Raw genomic sequence first — 23,596 nt, forward strand, 5'->3', positions numbered from 1 at the left:
TGTGATGTTTTTAATATTATGCTTTTTGTTTGTAGTGGGATAAAAGATAAAAATTTCATGCTGCACTATGAGGTAAGATAAATTTTTTCCCCAGTATTTTACTATGAAAAATTTCTGGGATATAGCAAAGTTGAAAGAACTTTATAGTGAATACTTATATGCCCACTACCTCGGTTCTATTAATATTTTACGGTGCTCGTTTTATATATCTGTTAAGGTGGATTTGGGGGGTGCCTGGGTGGCTCAGTCAGTTAAGCGTCCAACTTCGGCTCAGGTCATGATCTCGCAGTTTGTGAGTTCGAGGCCCGTGTCAGGCTCTGTGCTGACAGGTCAGGGCCTGGAGCCTGCTTCACATTCTGTGTCTCCATCTCTCTCTGCCCCTCCCCAACTTGTGCTCTGTATCTGTCTATCAAAAATGAATAAAATTTTTTTTAATAAAATAAAACAAGGTGGATTTGGGCACTATTGTTTTCTTACATGCAGAAAGGAATTTAGAGAGCTAAGCCATAGTCTTCAATCAACAACTTCATGTTCTGAATCATACATAAAAGTTAAAGTACAGTAGACAGCTTTGTTTTAGTCAAGAAAAAGTCATACCCATTCACATGTGTCAAGCAAAAATGGGACTTTTCAAATACCTCAAACGATAAGTCACCTTCTCCCTTTAGTTCATTTAAATGTTCATATTTTTATTCAGTTGAAAAATAGTAAAAGAACTCTAAGGTATTTGATAGTAAATTACTTTATGTGAAATTATTATGAGTTTGTGGTTGACTTTATTTACAACTAATCCTAAGGAACCAGACACTATATATAGCATTTTAATTTTAGTATTTGAAGCATATATGCAGGGAGGCTGGTATAAAAGTAGCAAGTCTCTTCACTTTTGAGTGACCATTATTGGCTGCCCAGAATCCCAACATGTCAATTTTGTTGAGTCTGCTATAATTAATAGAGAACACTTCATGTAGACAGTAATTGCTAGAGAATATCCAGAAACCTGGAGATTTTCACAGGTTTTCGGTCCCTTATAAATACCCTGTTCTGGATATACCCAGATGTTATAGAAGCCAGAGAGGAATTATAACTGAGTGAAGCATATCCTTCATTGTGAGCTACACAGCACATGACAGTCTTTTTAAAAGGGCAGGTCTGAAAAATGCAGCTCTAGCTGATTACTGGGAAAAGAAATGAGGGAGGGGGCATGAAAAGGATATAGGCTGTTATTGCTGTATCATTTGATTTTTTTAAAAAATGTTTTAAGTGTACTTGTTTATTTTGAGAGAGCAAACATGGTAGAGGCAGAGAAGAGAGAGAGGGAGAGAATCCCAAGTAGGCTCCACCCTGTCAATGCAGAGCCCAATGTGGGGCTCAAACCCACAAACTGTGAGATCATGACCTAAGCTGAAATCAAGAGTCAGACACTTAACCAACTGAGCCACCCAGGTGCCCCTGCTATATCATTTCATTTTTTAAAAACTTTTTATTGTAAAATGAAACACAGATACTGAAAAACCTATAAAAGGATGGCATAATGAGTTTTTATAAGGCAGAGACCCTTACAAACTACCACCCAAGGTAGAGAGTAGAATGTTCCCAGTCACCCCAGAAACCTCTCCATGCTTTTCATCCTAGTCTCAATATCATTCTTTCCCTAAAAATAACTACTCTCCTAAGTTTTATAGTAATTATTTCCTTGCATTTTTAGTGTACATCCCTAGACACTATAGTCTTGTCCATTTTTTTTTTTTTTAATTTGGGATTTCTCTTTTAATCTATAGGTTTCTCCTCCAGTACATTCTTTTCTTTTCAGTCTGTCTGTTGAAGTCCCAGAGCCATCTGACCTGTAGAGTTCCCCACAGTCTGCATGTTGCTGATTACACACTCATGGTGCAATCCAGCAAGTTTCTCTGTCCTTCTGTCTCCTGAAAATTGACTGCATTCCTGGAAATTGATGGCTAGATCCAGAGGCTTGATCAGATTCATGTACCATCATCACTCCTTTTTAAAAATACTTTGTTAGGGGTGCCCGGGTGGTTCAGTCAGTTAAGCATCTGACTCTAGATTTCAGCCCAGGTCATGATCTAGCACACACGAGTTTGAGCCCCACATGGGACTCTGTGCTGACAGTGTGGAGCCTGCTTGGGATTCTCTCTGTCCCTTCTCTCTCTGCCCCTACCCCACTTGCACTCTCTCTCTCTTTCTCAAAATCAATTTTATTAAAAAAAATTTTTTTTAATTTCAATGTTTATTTATTGAGAGAGACAGAACTGAGTGGTGGAGGGGAAGAGAGAGAGGAAGAGACAGAATCTGAAACAGGCTCCAGGCTCCAAACTGACAACAGAGAGCCTAATGTGTGACTCGAACTCACAAAACGTGAGATCATGACCTCAGCCAAAGTTGGATGCTTAACAGACTGAGCCACCCAGACACCCTTAAATAAAAATATTTTGTTTAAGAAACTGGAATTCCAAATTTTTATGGGAAATTTCCCAATATTTTAGATGACTGCAACTAATTCATACTCCTTTGAGATACTGTATTGGTCAAATAAAATAGTTTGCAACCTCTGACTAAAAGAAAACCCTTACTGAAAAAGATCTCTATTTCCTCAGTGTGCATTTTTTTTAATTTGTATATATTTTTCTTCTTATAAAAATGTAATACTTTGTCATTGTTATTAAGTCCCCATAACCATCCATGTTCCCCTCTGGCTCATATACACACTAGAAATAGATACCTTTAGCAGTTTGTTGTATATTTCAGATATTCAGACGTTTTCTACATATATAAATGTACTTTAAAAAAAATGGGATTCTACTGTTTTGTAACTTTTGTTATTATTTTGGTAATATAGGTTAGATATCTTTCCATGTTGGTTGTTTATGTATATGTGTTTATTTTTTTAAGTTTCCTCCTTATGCAACTAATGAAATTGGCAAAGTCACTGGTGTGAACAGAAGAGAACTTGGGCACGGTGAGTACAAATCTGTAAACTCAAATGATATTCTTACAGAGACTTAATACATTTATCCTTATTATTTTCTATTCTAATTTAGGTGCTCTTGCTGAGAAAGCTTTGTATCCTGTTATCCCCAAGGATTTTCCTTTCACCATAAGAGTCACATCTGAAGTCCTAGAGTCAAACGGTAGAGTATTAATATAAAATTTTTCTAGTCAAAAAGACCAGAACTCTCTCTATATATTCTTTTCATACTTAATGTTACATTATGCTTATAACTACAGTGCCCAAGTCCATTACAAAAGAAAAATGTGTTTAATCATATACTGTCTAAATCTCTGTTCTTAGCCAATGAGATGTTTCTAAAGCAATATAAAATGAATATTTCTCTTTATCTTTTATAACTTATCCAGTTGGGGATGTTTATTTTTAGAATAAACAAGGCCAGCTTACAGCAAGAAAGCACCAGAAGAGAGTGATCCATTTGGTAGGGGACACCTATCATATATCACAGATACAAGTAAATAGCAAACAGAGAGAGTCTGAATTATAAGATCAAATTTAAATTAAAATTAAGTACCCAGGTCAAGGCAAGGTATGGTCATTAGAGATAGAAAGATCACAGAGATCTCAAAGATATATCAGACACAGATCAGATGATATTTTTAAAAAACAAAAACACCCTCTGAATTTAAATTAGAGACTTTCTGTTCTCTACTGGGTGTGACTTAGGGTCCAGTGAGAGAGCCAGAGCCTGTATCTTTAACTGACATCTGATTAAGCAACAAAAGAGGTGTGCTGGGTTTTGTGGGAGGTTTCTTAGAATCTCCTATAGCATTGCTACCCAATATAACTTTATGTGATGATGAAAGTTATCTCTGCTGTGCAGTTTAGGGACTGAATTTATTTCAGTTAACTTAAATTTAGTAGCTACATGTAGCTACATGTACCTATCATACTGGATTGTGTAGTCCTGTAGTTTGTGGTTTAGCAGAGCTTGTGTTAATTGCTTTTAAAAAGAAAGGAGTATGGAGGTCCCTTAAAAAACTAAAAATAGAACTACCCTACGACCCAGCAATTGCACTATTAGGCATTTATCCAAGGGATACAGGAGTGCTGTTTCGAAGGGACACATGCACCCCCATGTTTATAGCAGCACTATCAACCGTAGCCAAAGTATGGAAAGAGCCCAAATGTCCATCGATGGGTGAATGGAAAAAGAAGATGTGGTATGTGTGTGTATATATATATATATATATACACAATGGAGTATTACTCAGCAATCAAAAAAGAATGAAATCTTGCCATTTGCAACTACGTGGATGGAGCTGGAGGGTATTATGCTAAGTGAAATTAGTCAGAGAAAGACAAAAATCATGACTTCACTGATATGAGGACTTTAAGAGACAAAACAGATGAACATAAGGGAAGGGAAACAAAAATAATATAAAAACAGGGAGGGGGACAAAACAGAAGAGATTCATAAATATGGAGAAGAGGGTTACTGGAGGGGTTGTGGGAGGGGGGATGGGCTAAATGGGTAAGGGGCACTAAGGAATCTATTCCTGAAATCATTGTTGCACTATATGCTAACTAATTTGGATGTAAATTTTAAAAAATAAAAAAATAAGTAAAAAGAAAGAAGGAAAGATAACTGAATATGTACAAGGAAATAACCAATATAACAATTTTCAACACTTAAAAAAATCAGTATATTATAAAGCAAGTATTTTTCTTTCCATAGGATCATCTTCAATGGCATCTGCATGTGGTGGAAGCTTAGCATTAATGGATGCAGGTAAAAGGATTATGTCTCAAAACTACTAACGCTTTATATGGATTTGATTAGTATTAAATATAGATCTCTTTAAAATTGGGTTTTACTGGGGCGCCTGGGTGGCTTAGTCGGTTGAGCATCCGACTTCGGCTCAGGTCATGATCTCGCAGTCCGTGAGTTCAAGCCCCATGTTGGGCTCTGTGCTGACAGCTCAGAGCCTAGACCCTGTTTCAGATTCTGTGTCTCCCTCTCTCTCTGACCCTCCCCCGTTCATGCTCTGTCTCTCTCTGTCTCAAAAATAAATAAATGTTAAAAAACATTTTTTTTAAAAAATTGGGTTTTACTAAGACTTGGAGAAGTCAGATTACAGATTACCAAACTAAACTAGAGCAAGATCAAAGTACACCTTCAACTATACAGATATCTACTAGAATTCTTATCTTTGGCAAAAAGCAGAATACTGAAATTATTTACTTGCCTTGGCGATGCAGTGAGCTTTCTCACCTTCCAAAAGGTAAAGAGCTCTGCAGTTGATTCCATTCACTAAGGATGTTTGGATCACCAAGCAGAAGTATTTAGGACCCATAAAAGAAAGTAACCATGTAATCTTCTAGTCAATTTATGCAAGATAAAAGAAGAACAATACCACCCATAGAAGGGTACACAGAATTTTAGGAAGGAAGACTGCAGGTGGTTCAGTATAATCTCTGGGTCTAAAACACCAAAAGGGAAAGAGTCAACATGTTAAGAGGCTCTGAAAACAATTCCTGCATCCCACCAATGATGCCATTCAGAAGAAAAAGGAACCTAAAAATACTCAAGAGGCCATACAAGGAGTTCCCTCTAAGTTCACACGTTTATAGTACAGAGAAATGGATAGAAAGGATATTATAACCAAGAATGAGATGAAAGAATGGTGTGAATATGTAATAACATTATCTAGAAAGATGAAAACTTAAGCCAAAGCAAAAAAAAAAAAAAAAAAAAATGCTAAAGGCAATTTTCAGTTTTGTTTAGTGGAAGGAAAACAGAATCTGATATTTAAGGTTGCTGTTTCACCGTCATGCATTCATTCAACAAATCTTTACTGTATGTCACTCCTGTGCCAAGTACTAATCTAAGCCCTTGGGACACAGAGATGAACAAAATGAAGTCCTTGTCCTTGTGGGTCCTGAATTCATCAGTCTTCCAATTTCATATTGGAAAACACAACATATTCTCAAAAAGGTGAACTGAAAGATAAAGTAAAAAGAGAGAACCTTTAACTGCATTAAATGAATTCAGATCTTTTGGTCTAGACAAAAACCCAAACTAAAAAGACGATCTTCAGGATGAGAAAACTGACCTATGTTGGCAGTATTTGAAAAATCAGAACCTGGTATACCAAGGACACAAAAAGTTTTTAATTTTGAAAGAAAGGAAAGTATTTTCTGTAAAGCATAACTCCGTGAACTTGACTGTGGAAGACTCTTAAATAGATTATGAAAAGAAAGGTGTATAAGTGTTTTTAGGAAGGAAGGGGACTGTGAAGAGAAGGGACTGACTTAAAACATGTCATAGTAAACCAATGTTCCATTTTTGGAAAATAGTACTAGATTTGGAGCAGGGGGGTGTGGGGAATGTTGCTTATGCTGTGTATCTAGAGATACACAGTTTATGATCTTTCTGTAAATGATGCAGAAATTGAGGTGGATGATAGGTGCACCTTCATAACTGGTGGAAGGATGAGCAGAGGAGATAAGAGAATCAGATCAGTATGTTGGAGTGAGACCTCAAGTGGAATGCTTGAGGATACTTCATTCTAAACCCTGTCCCTTTCAATGTTTTTGTTACTGAACTGAGAAAACTGGCCTGCTGATAAAAAGGATACTGCTAAAAAGGAGTAGGTAACCGATCTGTTAAATGACAATTTTGATCTCTAAAAAATGTAAAAAACAGGATTAAAAAAAAAAGCCAAATAGAAAAAAATTTAATTTGACAAGAAGGAATGTCAAGTCCTGTGGGAAAAGCCGACAAAGTGTATACAATTCAACTCAAAACCTGAGTGCTTGCCACGCCCTATATCAGGCACTGTCCTGTGCTCCAGAGATACAAATGATACCTACTTTTTTTAAATCTTACAGGTGTGAAAAACCCAAAGACACTAACAAATCAGAAAGATAATACAAATAGGTAAAAGGCATAAATATGCACAATATGGATGAAGAATTAGATTGAAGAAAATTTGCTTCATAGAGACAGCTACATTTCATCTTGTTCCAAAGGTTGAGTAGTTTTTGATCTGTCATTAGGAGCAGGGACCATATTTCATTTGAAGGGAACAACATGTATAAAGTTAGAAAGCAGTATAGCGTGTTTCTGAAATGTATTTGAAAAAAATATTAAATTGGGACCAGATTTTAAAGGTTATTGTTATGCTAAGGATTTTGAAATTAAAGCTAGTATTTAACAACTCCGTATTGTATTCTATGAACTAGTGTTCCTGCTGGATATTGATTATTGAAAATTTTTCTATTCTAAAGTACATTTGAGCAGGGTTAAGCAGGTTTATTTAATGAGTTAAAGAAACTTTAATATGCTAGTATGAATTCTGAATCTCTAGAAATAGGATATATACTATTTCCCTAACTTTTTTGACCATAGAAATGTATAAAAATTTCTTGAAAGGAGATAATGGGGAACTCAGAGAATTTTATGTAGATTTGATTTGAATTTGATTTTTTTTTTAATCTGATTTTTTTTTTTCTTTTTTGTAGTTTTTCCCAGCTTAGATGTTAGCCCTGGAGGATGAAGTGGGAGAGAATGAGAGCTGGGGGGAGACACTAAAATTTGGGAAACCAGACAGGGAGAATGCTGTCAGAGCAAGAAATAATGTGAACTTGGACTAAAGGAGTAGCAATGGATGTTTCAGTATTTAGGGGAAAGGACAACTTTCTAAAAAAAAATATTTAAAGGATAAACTATCAGATCTTTGTGACTTCATGGGATATAGGACATGAGGAAAGAAGTGTTGATTCTGGCATAAGTGTCTTAGTTGCATTCAACCAAGATAAGAAAGGCAAGACAAAAAGGATTTATTGGGGGTAATTACATTTTGAATATACGTATATATATTTAAGGTGCTTTTGGGACATTTAGCAAGAGATGTCCAAGGCAAATTATTGGGTATACAGATGTAAGGCTTTAGCAAAGAGAAGTAGGCAGGCGAGAGGGATTTTTTAGGTCATCAGCATTATAGGTGATGGTTAAAAACCATGGGCATAAGTGACATTACTTAGAGAATATGAAATGAGATTCCCCTGCCACACTCCTTTATAATAAGTTCCAAGTGATAAAAAAAAAAAAAAAAAAAATGCTTGGGGTGCCTGGGTGGCTCAGTCGGTTAAGCATCCAACTTCGGCTCAGGTCACGATCTCATGGTTCGTGGGTTCGTGCCCCGCATCGGGCTCTGTGCTGACAGCTCAGAGCCTGGAGCCTGTTTCAGATTCTGTTGTCTCCCTCTCTCTCTGCCCCTCCACCACTCGCGCTCTGTCTCTCTCTGTCTCAAAAATAAATAAACATTAAAAAAAAAATTTTTTTTAATGGTTATATAAAAATGAAACATTGAAGATTTTATCAAAATCTTAGGAAAAAACATTTTAGGCAGAATCCAGGAACCATCATTGCATATAAATTTAAAATTCTGTACAGGAAAATAAATCACAATAAACAAAGTCAACTGACTAGGAAATAATCTATTTTTATATTTCCTATAAACATTCAAAAGAAGTTTAACCCTTCTCATAAAAACAAGTCAAATTAAAAACAATAAGCTACATTTTTACCTTTTATCTGAACAAAGGTCAAGAGATTGGATGGGAATTAAGAATGTAGAACCTCAAATACTGCCAGTAAAAATATAAAATGCTACACTCTTTGGAAGGCAGTTTGATAGAATTATAATAAATGTAAACCCACACACCCTTTGACTCAGTAATCCCACTTCTGTTATGTGGCCTATAAACCCATGGGGGGAGTACTCTGCAGCCATTCAAGAGAAGAAGGTGGAGCTTTGTGTGGCATTATGTGTCAATATCCAAGGTATGTTATTAAGTGAAAAAAACAAGGTGCAGGATAGTGAGAGCATTCAGTATGCTTCCATAAGTAAAGAAGATTACACTACAATTCATATTTGGGCACAGAAATTTTCTGGGAGGATACACAAAACCTAATGATGGCTTTCATGGAAAGGTAAACTGAGGGGTTCAAGCTAGAAGAATTTACCAAATACATGGTTACTTTTCAAAAAAAAAAAAAAAAAGATAAACACACCAAAAGCAAAAAGATGGATGGATTCTGTTAGGAGTTAAGGTTGCTATGTTTATAGAGGTTTTTGCTGAGAACAGTAATTACCTGTTAGAATTGTCTTAAGGGGCTTTTATCGTATGCTTAAAAAGAAATGAGGTAGTCAGATGACCTCTCCAACTTACTTCTGGTGATTGTCAATTTAAAACACTATTCACCTACCTTAAAATAAGTGTCAAGAGTATGATAGATGTGTGTGTTAGGCTGATATACACATTACACACAAGCTCTTTTTCTCAACTATAGGAGTTCCAATTTCATCTGCTGTCGCAGGTGTGGCAATAGGATTGGTCACTAAAAACAATCCTGACAAGGATGAAATAGAAGATTATCGATTGCTGACAGATATTCTGGCAAGTATATCCACATTTTCAAATATTTAAGAGTGAAGATTATGCATTTTTATAAACATTTTATAAACATTGTATGTTTAGAAGAATAATACTACTTGAGAAATAAAGGTCCTTGTGCTTACTTTCTTCTTCTGAATACTACCCTTGAATTTTATGGGATATGATGTTCATATATATATATATATGATATATATATATGAACATCATATATATATGTTATATATATGATATATATATATGTTATATATATATATATATTACACTGTAAATATTCATAATGGCTCACTTTAGGGTGATTGTAAATGAATCCTTATGCATTTATGTGAGGAACATGATTTTAAAGTGATTTTGTGATGAAATAGTTACAACTTAAAGTCACAAATGAGAAGCAGTAGTTAATGTAGAAGACACTTTGTTTTTAGTCTCAGAAGACATGGTTTACTTCTAAAGCTATTTTTTTTAATTCTTCTCCAGTAACTGGGTGAATTTTATTTTTCTTTAAAACCATATCATACTTTCTTAAATTCTTTCAGGGAATCGAAGATTACAATGGTGACATGGATTTCAAAATAGCTGGCACTAATAAGGGAATAACTGCATTACAGGTATTTTAAAACCTATTTTGTTTCACTTGTATAATACTTAAATAATGTCATGAAGTAATATTTATATCATTTTTTGGCTTTTCCATCTTAGGCTGATATTAAATTACCCGGAATACCAATAAAAATTGTAATGGAGGCCATTCAACAAGCCTCAGGTAAGCTAACCCAGTGTGCCTGATTCTCTTTCCATCATTGTTCATTTGTTCATGGCAACTATAATTCCCATTAAACTTATTATTAAAAATGGGCTTGTTTATAAAATACCACTTTAGAAAATGAAATTTCACGTAACAACCTTTACGAGAGACCAGAGAAAATTCAGTTTTTATAGGATTTATGGAGAAGGGGGATTATAAGTAGACTTGTAAAGGTAATTAGGATATGAAGAGCTTTGACTATTAAGTTAAAGAATTTGGGTTTTACTCTGGAAAAACTAAGAATGCTGCTATATCTGATCTCATTTATTTTATATACAGTTGACCTTTGAACAATGTGTTCAAACTGCATGGGTCCACTTACATGTGGATTTTTTTTTTTTTTTAAGTTTACAGCAAAGGCATTTATTTTCTACTGCCCATCCCAGTCTCCATCCAACCAACTAAAGGCATCTCACACAAAGGTCATGCCTGCTATACTCTTGACTATCCTGAGAGGCCTTCTGAGGCCATCACCAGCCCCCCAGGGGGCCCATAATTGTGCTGGGCTGAAGATCACCCAATGTGCTGAGAGGGTGGTCCTGTCAAGCACCCAGGGCTGGCTGGCAGAAGCCTCAGCTGAAGGAAGAACACGCCCAGAGGGCAAGACAGCACTGCATAGGAGTCCCTGCACAAAGTCTTCAGTGCTTGTGGGGTTGGGGAGGGACCCACTCCCCACCATGGCACCTTGGCCTCAAGGAACCCCTGGAGACCAGTGCACTCATAAGTGGCCACAGGTGTCAGGTGAATGGCCATGGGACTGTGGTACATGCCCAGGCAGATAAGGCAGCTATACTTTGTCTCCACACAACTGTTGCTACCTGCAGGCCACCCAGAGGTTGCCACTACTGAGCCTAGGCAATCAGGCTATGAAGCTCTGCCATTCTACAGGGAGTCCCCATCCTAGCTAAGCTACCTGACATGCCTGTGTACAAATATTTTTCAATAAACAAGCATACAGTATTGTAAATGTATTTTCTGTTCCTTATGGTTTTCTTTTTTTAATTTTTTTAATGTTTTTTATTTATTTAGAGGGAGGGGGGCAGAGAGAGCAAGAGAGGGAATCCCAAGCAGTCTCCATGCTGTCAGCATAGAGCCCAACCTGGGGCTTGAACTCATGGTCATGATGAGATCATGACCTGAGCCAAAATCAAGAGTCGGATGCTCAACTGACACCCAGGCACCCCATCCTATGGTTTTCTTAATGACATTTCCTTTTCTCTAGCTTACTTCTTTGTAAAAATACAGTGTATAATACATATACCATACAAAATGTATTACTTAACTTTTTTGTTATGGATGAGGCTTCCAGGCAACATAGGCTATTAGTAGTTAAGTTTTGGGGAATCAAAAGTTAGACACGAATTTTCTAAGCAGGGGTAGATGTCCCTAGTCTCTAGTTGTTCAAGGTCAACTGTAGTTATAATTTTTATCATGTGTTTATCTCTTATAGTGGCAAAGAAGGAGATTTTACAGATTATGAACAAAACTATTTCAAAACCTCGAGCATCTAGAAAAGAAAATGGACCTGTTGTAGGTAACGCATTAAAATTATTTATTCCATGATAAGGTAAACATTAATATATAAAAGTATGTTATTTTAAATTTCCTTTAACTCCATACATAAAACAGAAATATTATAAATACTTCCATAGTGAAAATGCTTTAAATTTGGGGAGATATTTTTAGACATTAAAACTTTCAAAAACTTTAGTCAAATAACTATTTTTCTATTTTACATGAAATATTTTTACATGTGTCTAAGTCAAAAAAAATCTTGACTGATCAAGACATGTTTTATATTCATATACATATTTGAGTTATTTATAATTTTGTCTGTACTACATTTCAGAAACTGTTCAGGTTCCATTATCAAAACGGGCAAAATTTGTTGGACCAGGTGGATATCACTTAAAAAAGCTTCAGGCTGAAACAGGTGAGAGTTGTATGAAGTTTGGGGGTTTTAATGCTAGGCCATGTAAGGGTCCATTTCATCTCTATTGTGATGCTCCAAAAATATGTTTAAGAAAAGAACAAGAGAAAAGAATGTAATATTGACATGTCTTTACATTTTCTGTATGCCTCTTAATAAATCAGCATTCATCCTTAACTGTATTCAAGAAGGATCACCTAGAATTCATCAGTTTCTTTGCAACATTTTAAAATTGAACATTTAGAAAAATGTTTAGTTTTCAACTTTAGAGGATTTTGCTGTAATCTTCTATTCTGTTTTTCACTTAGTCTTATTTAAGCTATTTTATTTAAAGAGTATGTATAGAAATAGTATACTTTGTTTTTTCTGGAAACAATCTAAGTTACCTAGTACTTACCAGCTTTGAAGTTATTGAGGGAAAATGAGAAGCAGAGTTGCCTTAACCAGCTTTTTAGTTGATAAACTGACATAATTTCAACCCTTACCCGTCTGTTCATCACTCTAAAGGGTAAGAGAAAGAAGAAAAGGTGAGGAAAACATTATAGTATAGTTTCTACTCATAATTAAGAGAGCAAAGCCAAATCTTCCAAAATTAGAACTTATATATGCTTTGTCCTGCCAAACTGTAGGCTCCAAGGGCACAGGGACAGTGACTCACTGTTGTTTCCTTAGGTCTTAGCACAATGTCTGATACATAGCAGGTGTGCAATATGTATTTATTGGTGAATGAATCCTATCATTCCTAAAGCAGTGACTAAATATAACACAACCCTGCCCAGCTATTTACAGGTCAATCCCTTGCTGTCACATCTACTTTTTTTTTTAAGCTTATTTATTTATTTTGAGAAAGAGAGAGAGAAAATCCCAAGCAGGTTCTGTGATGTCAGCACAGAGTCCAGTGTGGGGCCCCAACTCACAAACCATGAGATCATGACCTAAGCCAGAACCAAGAGTCAGACACTCAACTGACTGACCACCCAGGCACTCCTCACATGAGCAAGTTAACTTTAATATGTTAAATTATCTTTTTAAAAGGAGTAACTATTAGTCAGGTGGATGAAGAAACATTTTCTGTATTTGCACCAACACCCAGTGCTATGCATGAAGCAAGAGACTTCATTACTGAAATCTGCAGAGATGATGTAAGTATAGATCTTATAATACTTTTTTCTTTTTTGTTGCTGTTTATTAATCTTATGACTTATTTTGCACTTACAGCAAGAGCACCAACTAGAATTTGGAGCAGTGTATACTGCCACAATAACTGAAATCAGGTAATGCTTTTCTGGTTTTTATAAGATTTATAAGTGCACATTAACTTCACATTTGCATTATGTACTTTGAAAGTATAAGGTATTTAGATTTTATGTCAATAACCATAGAATCATTAATTATTTTTAAGGTATATTTTATTTTCTATACTAGTTTGTTTTCAATAAGATGATTCTGCGATTGTACTAATAGATTCTTATATCTGAATTGTTTTCTTAAACCAAATTTCCCACCATTTAAATCTTCTAATAGTAAACAGGCCCAGAAAAGACCTAGCAATATTTCCTTTCTCTTTCTTCTTTTTCTGGTAGTTTCTTGTTAGTTTGTTGTAAAGATAGTATTACTTAATGCCTAAGGAGTGCATTTTTTAAAATGTCAGCTTCAACATCAGCTGAAAAGATTGATTTTCAGAATGAGAAAATCCACTAAGAAGAAAAAAAAACCATATCAGATGTAGCCTGAATGTTCAAAGTGATATGAAATGAATAATAAAGAATAAAAACCAAAGGAGGGGCGCCTGAGTGGCTCAGTCAGTTAAGTGTCTGTCTCTTGATTTCAACTCAGGCCATGATCTTATGGTTATAGTCAAGCCCCTGTGTTGCCAGCATGGAGCCTGCCTGGGATTCTCTCTCCCTCTCTTTCTCAAAATAAATAAACATTTAAAAGTAAAATAAAATATTTAATGTCATTTCAAAATGTTTTGGGAAATACTATGAAAAGAAATACAGAAAAATATACAGTCTAAAAGCTTGTCCTTTTTATCTTTTCTCTGTACTTTGATTCACAAGTATTTAAATATGGGTTGTATGTTCAATTGAAAATATAAGTTAGAGAATCCTACTTTTTATTGTGTGTGTGTGTTTACTTTGCTCTCATATGAATACGTAATCAGTTTGATTATCAGTACATACACAGATATTACTATTTTAACTAGGCTTATTTCCTTTTCAGAGACACTGGAGTAATGGTTAAACTATATCCAAATATGACTGCAGTACTGCTTCATAACACACAACTTGATCAACGAAAGGTAAAAAAAAATAAATAACTTGATTATTTTTAAAACTGCCTTAAAGGGGCGCCTGGGTGGCTCAGTTGGTTAAGCGTCTGACTTCGGCTCAGGTCATGATCTCACGGTTCGTGAGTTCAAGCCCTGCGTCGGGCTCTGTGCTGACAGCTCAGAGCCTGGAGCCTGTTTCAGAATCTTTGTCTCCCTCTCTCTCTCTCTGACCCTCCCCCATTCATGCTCTGTCTCTCTCTGTCTCAAAAATAAATAAACGTTAAAAAAAAATTAAAAAAAAATATAAAACTGCCTTAAAATAATCAGAGTAAAATTACCTGGGTTGATGAGGATTGTGTACTTTCTCCAATACTAGCCTAAATAAAGAAAACTAAAAATGACAAAAGGTTCTTATACTCTTTAACACAGATGTTTATATTTATTCTTTCATGATGGAATAGAAACATTCTTGAGTATTACATCTAGAGTTAACACGTGGCAGTTAACTACAAATATCTAGTTGTAGCCCTGTCTTGCCACTTTTCTTGGCCAACCAAGCATGGCAGGATAAAGCTAAAAATACGAAACTATTCAAGAAAACTATGGGGGGGGGGGGGGGGGCAGAGAATAGGAGTATTTGGTTTACCAAACCTTGAAATATAAAGCTATACAGAATAAAACAGTGTATTACCCAGAAATAGACAATTTATGCAACAGAAAATAGAGACCAGAAGTCATCCAGGTATATGCATGGGAACATAATACATTCTAAAAGTTGCATTTTCAGTCTGTGAAGAAACAAAGATTATTCAGTAATTCATATTGGAGTAGCTGGTTTGGTATCTACTTTTTTTTTTTTTTTTAATGTATATTTTTGAAAGAGTGAGTGTGTGAGCAGGGGAGGAGCAGTGAGAGAGGGAGACACAGAATCTGAAGCAGACTCCAGGCTCTGAGCTGTCAGCACAGAGCCTGATCCAGGCTTCAGAATTGTGAACCGTGAGATCATGACCCGAGCCGAAGTCAGACACTTAATGGACTGACCACCCAGGTGCCCCTGATGTCTACTTTTTTTAATACCAAAATCCCATCTGCTTTGAGGAGCTGTTAAAAACAAAAAAACATTTTAAGGTGATGAGGGAAGAAAAAAATCTGGGCATGGGAGAGTGGGGTTGGGGAATGACACTAGAAGAAAATTGGGATATTTTAATAATATTGGGACTGGGGAAATAGTTTTCAGCATGATATCAAAGCCAAAAATGTAAATAAATTGATTAAATTTGACCTTTTTTTTTTTTTTTTTTTTTTTTTTAAGTATATGGCAGAAGGGTGCCTGGGTGGCTCAGTTAAGCGTCCAACTTCAGCTCAGGTCATGATCTCACTGTATGTTCGAGTCCCATGTCAGGCTCTGTGTCGATAGTGCAGGACCTGCTTCAGATCCTCTGCCTCCCTCTCTCTTTGCCCTTGCCCTGCTCACACTCACACTCTCCTTCACAAAAACAAACATTAAGGGGAAAAAACTATGTGGCAAAATTAAGCTGAAAGGCAAGTAGCAACTTAGGGGAAAAAATGTATATAACATGAGAGAGGTTTCATATACAAAGGGATTATATGGATCAGTAAGAAAGAGCAATAGCAATAGCAATTGTTTTAAATGCAAATAAAACTAAGTTACTATTTTTCAGCTTTCAGATAGTTGAAAATTCCCAGTGTGAGTAAATATATGGTAAAACAAATGGACATTCTCATATACTTCAGATACTGTTGACAGGATTGGGGCAAACATTTTGGAGAGTGTTTGGTAAATGTGTATGAGTACCTTTGGCCCTAGAAGTTCAACATTAGGACTTTGTTTTGAGAGGATAATTTGAGTAAATGAATACACAATTGTTGAAATAATAATTACCTACAGAGGGGCGCCTGGGTGGCGCAGTCGGTTAAGTGTCCGACTTCAGCCAGGTCACGATCTCGCGGTCCGTGAGTTTGAGCCCCGCGTCAGGCTCTGGGCTGATGGCTCGGAGCCTGGAGCCTGTTTCCGATTCTGTGTCTCCCTCTCTCTCTGCCCCTCCCCCGTTCATGCTCTGTCTCTCTCTGTCCCAAAAATAAATTAAAAAACGTTGAAAAAAAATTAAAAAATAATTACCTACAGAAAGGTTGAAAAAATAGTACACTGAACACCCATATACCTTACACCTAGATTCAGTAATTATTAACATTTGTAACACCAGAATTGAAAACATTAAATGACCATCTTTAGGATATCAAACAAATTACATAATTGAATACTCTATTGTTTCATACATTGATATAAAAAGATGTCCTCGGGGCACCTGGGTGGCTCAGTTGGTTAAGCGTCCGACTTCAGCTCAGGTCACGATCTCGCAGTCCGTGAGTTCGAGCCCTGCATCGGGCTCTGGGCTGATGGCTCAGAGCCTGGAGCCTGCTTCCGATTCTGTGTCTCCCTCTATCTCTGACCCTCCCCCGTTCATGCTCTGTCTCTCTCTGTCTCAAAAATAAATTTAAAAAATTAAAAAAAAAAAAAAAAAAAAAAAGATGTCCTCAGCCCTCAACAAGTACAAAAAGATCAAGATCGTACCATGCATATTTTCAGACCACAATGCTATGAAACTCAGAATGAACCACAAGAAAAAATTTGGAAAGGTAACAAATATTTGGAGACTAAAGAACATCCTACTAAAGAATGAATGAGCTAACCAAGAAGTTAAAGAGGAAATTAAAAAGTACATGGAAGCCAATGAAAATGATAACACTACAACCCAAAACCTCTGGGACGCAGCAAAGGCAGTCATAAGAGGAAAGTATATAGCAATCCAGGCCTTCCTAAAGAAGGAAGAAAGGTCTCAGATGCACAACCTAACCTTACACCTTAAGGAGCTGGAAAAAGAACAGCAAATAAAACCCAAAACCAGCAGAAGGCAGGAAATAATAAAGATTAGAGCAGAAATTAATGCTATGGAAACCAAAAAAAACAGAACAGATCAATGAAACCAGAAGCTGGTTCTTTAAAAGAATTAACAAAATTGATAAACTCCTAGCCTGTTTGATCAAAAAGAAAAAGGAAAGGACCCAAATAAATAAAATCAAGAATGAAAAAAGAGAGATCACAACCAACACAGAAATAAAAACAATAATAAGAGAATATTATGAGCAATTATATGCCAATAAAATGGGCAATCTGGAAGAAATGGACAAATTCCTAGAAACATATACACTACCAAAACTGAAACAGGAATAGAAAATTTGAACAGACCCATAACCAGTAAAGAAATTGAATTAGTAATCAAAAATCTCCCAAAAAACAAGAGTCCAGGGCCAGATAGCTTTCCAGGGGAATTCTACCAAACATTTAAGTTAAGAGTCAACACCTCTTCTCTTAAAGCTGTTCCAAAAAGTAGAAATGGAAGGAAAACTTCCAAATTCTTTCTATGAAGCCAGCATTACCTTGATTTCAAAACCAAATAAAGACCCCCACTACAAAAGAAAAACTATAGACCAATTTCCCTGGTGAACATGGATGCAGAAATCCTCAACAAGATATTAGCCAACCAGATCCAACAATACATTAAAAAAAATTATACACCACGACCAAGTGGAATTTATACCTGGGATGCAGGGCTGGTTCAGTATCCGCCAATCAATCAGTATGATTAATCACATCAATAAAAAAAAAGGACAAGAACCATATGATCCTCTCAATAGATGCAGAGAAAGCATTTGACAAAATACAGCATCCTTTCTTGATAAAAAACCTTCAAGAAAGTAGGGATAGAAGGATCATACCTCAAGATCATAAAAGCCATATACAAAAGACAAATGCTATTATCATCCTCAATGGGGAAAAACTGAGATCTTTCCCCCTAAGGTCAGGAACAAAACAGGGATGTCCATTCTCACCACTGTAAAAAGATGTCCTCAACATATTATTGAATGAAAAATTAACATACTATAAGACAAGCTCAGTAAGGTCCATTTTTACAAATGTAATACACACTAAGTAGACATTTGAATACTTGTATTAGCAGTAGTGATCTAAAAGTATAGAGGTCTTCAGTAATTTTTGCTATCATCTGAATACGTATGTATTAAGTCTTTATCAACAGATTTTATAATCAAAAAAACAATAAAGCTGTTTCTACTTAAAAAATGTGTACTACTATGGATATTAGGAAATTATATACAACAACTAATAGATTAACATGTTCTCTTTCAGATTAAACATCCTACTGCCTTAGGATTAGAAGTTGGCCAAGAAATTCAGGTACTTGTATTCAACTTTTTACCCTTAATGTTGTAAATTATATCCGAAGTTTGAATTTTTTTTTTTAAGTAAGCTGAAAGAATCAAAGCAACATCTGTGATTTACATTATTTATATGCTGTGCTTTTTAAACTTTAGGTTTGCTCTTAAATAGACTCACTAAAGATTTAAGATGCAATTCTTTCCCCTAGCTTATAGTTTAGTTAGAACAGTAGTCCCCTGTAGAGCTTTTAAAAATACATGAGGTCAATGATGACTGTGCAGTGATTTGCAGACAGGACAGGAGAACCCTGAAAGTGTAGTAACTCTGTTGAAGGCCTCGAATGTCATATTTGAGGAGTTGAGACTTTAATTGCTTCTACACTGCTTAAGGCTAAAAGTTTTTAAGTTTGATGAAAGCCATGTTGTTTGACCTTTTCTATAGTCTTTTATGAGTGGATAAAGGAAGTCATTGCCAGTCTGGTGTGGTGTGGTTTGGTTTTGTTTCTTTTGTTTTATTGTTCTTCCATACCACATTCCAGCTACACATATCATCCATGACCCGGGTAACTAAGGTTTCTAGTTTATTCCCAATCTGTAGTCCCATTGTTCAAGTAGCCTCTGGAGAAGAATAAAAACTAAGATACATCTGTATAAGATTGTTTTTTTTAACATCGGAAGGGACTTTAAAACTGCCAAAATTCCCCCTGACTTGTGTTGTCTAAGGTCAAGCCAAATAATCTCCAGTGTGATAGTCCTTTTTGAGAAATAGTGTAAATGACCCAAGCATAATCCTATATAGTTTGTAGCACCATTAGGCTCAGAAATCCCTTATCTAGAATCATTGACCATGGCTTTCACTGTTCTTCCAGTGTAGAGACCTGGAAGGCACAGATGAGTCTAACAGAAGATTATAATTGGACAACTAAATGCTGGTCTCTTCTTTTTTTATAATCACTGTTTAACCAAATTATATTTATTAGCATATACCTCTACTTAGCACTGAGCTATGCTTTCAACAGACAAGTAAAAACATTAATCAGTGTTTTATTTGCACTATGTAAATTTAAATATCTTCTAATTTGGATGTCAATCACTGTACTATAACTTTCAAAGTAAATTTGTTTCTTTAATATAGGTGAAATACTTTGGACGTGATCCAGCTGATGGAAGAATGAGGCTCTCTCGTAAAGTGCTACAGTCTCCAGCTACAACTGTTGTCAAAACTCTAAATGACAGAAGTAGTATTGTAATGGGAGAATCTGTTTCACAGTCATCATCTAATTCTTCCCAGTGATTTGGTTGTTTTAAAGAGAATTCTAGAATGATATTCTGTAGAGCAAAATTTCAGTAGTGTCTTCTAATGTATAGATTTATATATAGTATAAATATATTCTAATGATTTGTATTAAAATGCTCATTTTATGTGGTCTATTTTTTTATTTTAAGAGTTACTTCTATTCTTATTTTTATTTATGTTATAAATGAATAAATATTAAAACTAAACCATTTATATACATCTTTAAAAAGATTGCCCTTCAGTTCCTATAATTCCAAAATAGCTTAAAACCTTAGAAATCATAGGTAACATTTGCTACTGTAATGGATCTCTTCCTACATATCTTCTTTTCCTTCTTTGTATATAGCTGTGACAGTTTACCCTTGGTCATGTAATAGCTTACCTCTGCACAAGTGCTGTACTTGCCTACAACTTTCACAGACTGGGACTTGCCGTATTCAAAGCCAGTTTCTTTAGTACAGTTACCAGATATAATAAGGAGTTGAAGAAGCTAATTTGATCTGTTTTTTTAATGATACACCATCTTTCAAATTGGTCATAAAACCATAAATGTAGTGGAATAAATATTATAAATGGGATCCTAACTAGAATGAGGGAGTACATTTTTCAAATTTAGCAAATATATTTAGAATATTTAGAAAATATAGGAAAATCATTTACTCATCAAAAGGATCTAGGTCATTTTTTGTGTATGTTGCTTACATATGTATGTTCCTGGTATAAAGGATGGAAAGACCTTGATTTTCAGTTAATGTTTGAAACAGTCCTATATAAAGGCTGTTGACATAATTATTAGTAATAGCTATAAAGTGTTCATTTCCATGATTTCATTTATCACATAATCCACAAAAAAGTGAATAGCTGATGGAAGCCATAATTTAGAATATGCAATCCTTTTATAACTCTGATAAAATGTTTGTATATTCATGACTCATACATAGTTTATAAAATATTGAAAATTTAGTCAAATATTTTTTAAATGTATTTAAGTCCATAAATACTGATTATATAATATTTATTATATACTAAATAATATATAATTATGGTAGGCACATTTTCTGAAATACTTAAGATTAATTGAAAATGACATTAAATATAAACTATATGCTTTGTACATTTGATTTTTCTCTAATAGTGACCAAAATCTTTCATTTCTCACTTTGCCTTCTAAGACATAAACTTCAATGGTAGATTTCAAAATAGTAATTTATGTTTTTCTTAAATTTCTATTTTTCAGAGGGACTCCTAACTACTACTACTAGGAGAAAAATGAAGCTAGTTCTTAAAACTCTGGTTCCATAAAGTGACAATACAGCCCACTAACAAATCTCCAAAAAGATCCCATTTCCACTTAAACCAAGAGCTTACACTTTATGTCTGAACTTTTATTTTTGTCTTCAAATATTGATAGTTTTCTCTATTCCATGAAGTACTTCTAAAAGTGCATTTAGTTGGTTGCAGTTGGTTGAGGATCCGACTTTGGCTGAGGTCATGATCTCATGGTTTATGGGTTCGAGCCTGGCATCCAGCTCTGTGCTGACAGCTCAGAGCCTGGAGCCTGCTTCACATTCTGTGTCTCCCTCCCTCTCTGCCCCTCCTCCACTTGGCACTCATTCTCATTCTCTCTCTCTCTCTCTCTCTCTCTCTCTCTCTCTCTCTCTCTCAAAAATAAATAAAAGTAAACATTAAAAAAATGGAAAAGTTGAAAAATATTTTAAAAAATGAAAGTGCATATAATTATATGCTAAAAACGCTATAAGAACTAAAATTGAAGTGCCCATCTTTGGTAGTTCGTGCACTATAGGTACGTACAAGACTTTTTCCTTCATATTCTTAGTTACTGTGATAACCCCTTGCCCATAAATTACAGTTTGTATACAATCATTTTTTCTTCTCATAGAGTATCTTACACTTCCAGATTTAAGATAGTAGTATAAATATATCTTTCTTAGCTCAATTATGCCAAGCATAGTAATCATTCATTTATTCAATACTTACTCTGTTCCAAACACTATTAATATATCAGTATCAAAACAGATGAATCAGTAAACATTTACAGATGTATCAGTAAACAAAACAGATGAAGTTCCAATGCTCGTTCTAATGGATGGAAGCCAACAGTAAAGAAGTATATAGCATAACAGTAGGTTCTTTAAAGAAAAAGAACTGGGTAAAGGGATAAAGTGATTAAGAAAAAGTACTATTTTATAGCACAAAAACAGACACCTAGATCAATGGAGCAGAATAGAGAACCCAGAAATGGACACATAAATGTATGACCAACCAATCTTCAACAAAGCAGAAAAGAATATCCAATGGAAAGAAGACAGGCTCTTTAGCAAATAGTGTTGGGAAAATTGGACAGCGACATGCAGAAGAATGACACTGAACCACTTTCTTAAACCATACACAAAGATACATTCAAAATGGATGAAAGACCTAAATGTGAGACAGGAAACCATCAAAATCCTACAGGGGAAAACAGGCAACAGCAACCTCTTCGACCTAGGCCACAGCAACTTCTTACTAGACATGTCTTCAGAGGCAAGGGAAACAAAAGCAAAAATGAACTATTGGGACCTCACTGAGATAAAAACCTTCTGCACAGCAAAGGAAATAATCAACAAAACTAAAAGGCAACCAACAGAATGGAGAAGGTATTTCCAAATGACAGATAAAGGGATAGTATCCAAAATCTGTAAAGAACTTATCAAACTCAACATCCAAAAACCAATCCAGTGAAGAAATGGGCAAAAGACATGAATAGACACTTTTCCAAAGACTACATCCAGATGGCTAATAGACACATGAAAAGATGCTCAACATCACTCATCATCAGGGAAATACAATCAAACCCACAATGAGATACCACCTCACACCTGTCAGAATGGCTAAAATTAACAACTCAGAAAAAAAACAAGATGTTGGTGAGGATGCAGAGAAAGGGGAATACTTTTGCACTGTTGGTGGACATGCAAAGTGGTATAGCCACTCTAGAAAACAGTATGGGGGTTCCTCAAAAAACTAAAAATAGAACTACCCTATGACCCAGCAATTGCACTACGAGGTATTTATCCAAAGAATACAAAAATGCTGATTCGAAGGGGCACATACACCCCAATGTTTACAGCAGCGCTATCAACAATATCCAAAGTATGGAAAGAGCCCAAATATTCATCAACTGATGAATGGATAAAGAAGATGTGGTGTGTGTTATGTGTATATATATAATGGAATATTAATCGGAGATCAAAAAGAATGAAATCTGCTATTTACAACAATGTGGATGGAACTAGAGTGTATTATCCTAACCGAAATAAGTCAGAGAAGGACAAATATATGATTTCATTCATATTCGGAATTTAAGGAGCAAAACAGATGAACATAGGGAAAGGGAAGGAAAAAATAAGAACAGAGAAGGAGGCAAACCATAAGAGACTATTAAATACAGAGAACAAACTGAGGGTTGCTGGAGGGGATGGACTAAATGGGTGATGGGCATTAAGGAGGGCACTTGTTGGGATGAGTACTGGATGTTATATGTAAGTGATGAATCACTGGGTTCTACTCCTGAAACCAATACTATATGTTAACTAACTTGA

At 35.3% G+C, this 23,596-nt stretch overlaps 1 protein-coding gene across 2 annotated transcripts in view; it reads left to right on the forward strand.

Annotated features, from left to right (window-relative positions):
• The window catches only part of PNPT1 (polyribonucleotide nucleotidyltransferase 1), a 49,272-nt gene extending 29,153 nt beyond the window's left edge, over positions 1-20,119 (forward strand). For both annotated transcript variants that reach the window (XM_058684047.1, XM_058684048.1), the window contains exons 15-28: positions 36-72; positions 2,911-2,977; positions 3,060-3,149; positions 4,707-4,760; positions 9,330-9,436; positions 9,970-10,041; positions 10,133-10,196; positions 11,689-11,772; positions 12,088-12,171; positions 13,204-13,310; positions 13,387-13,442; positions 14,392-14,470; positions 18,669-18,716; positions 19,833-20,119. In XM_058684047.1, the coding sequence (XP_058540030.1) occupies positions 36-72; positions 2,911-2,977; positions 3,060-3,149; positions 4,707-4,760; positions 9,330-9,436; positions 9,970-10,041; positions 10,133-10,196; positions 11,689-11,772; positions 12,088-12,171; positions 13,204-13,310; positions 13,387-13,442; positions 14,392-14,470; positions 18,669-18,716; positions 19,833-19,991 (1,108 nt within the window). In that variant the 3' untranslated portion in view covers positions 19,992-20,119. The remainder of the gene's footprint in view (positions 1-35; positions 73-2,910; positions 2,978-3,059; positions 3,150-4,706; positions 4,761-9,329; positions 9,437-9,969; positions 10,042-10,132; positions 10,197-11,688; positions 11,773-12,087; positions 12,172-13,203; positions 13,311-13,386; positions 13,443-14,391; positions 14,471-18,668; positions 18,717-19,832) is intronic.
• The last annotated feature ends 3,477 nt before the right edge of the window (positions 20,120-23,596 follow it).

The sequence above is a fragment of the Neofelis nebulosa genome, chromosome 9, assembly GCF_028018385.1.
Source record: "Neofelis nebulosa isolate mNeoNeb1 chromosome 9, mNeoNeb1.pri, whole genome shotgun sequence".
NCBI classification, from domain to species: Eukaryota; Metazoa; Chordata; class Mammalia; order Carnivora; family Felidae; genus Neofelis; species Neofelis nebulosa.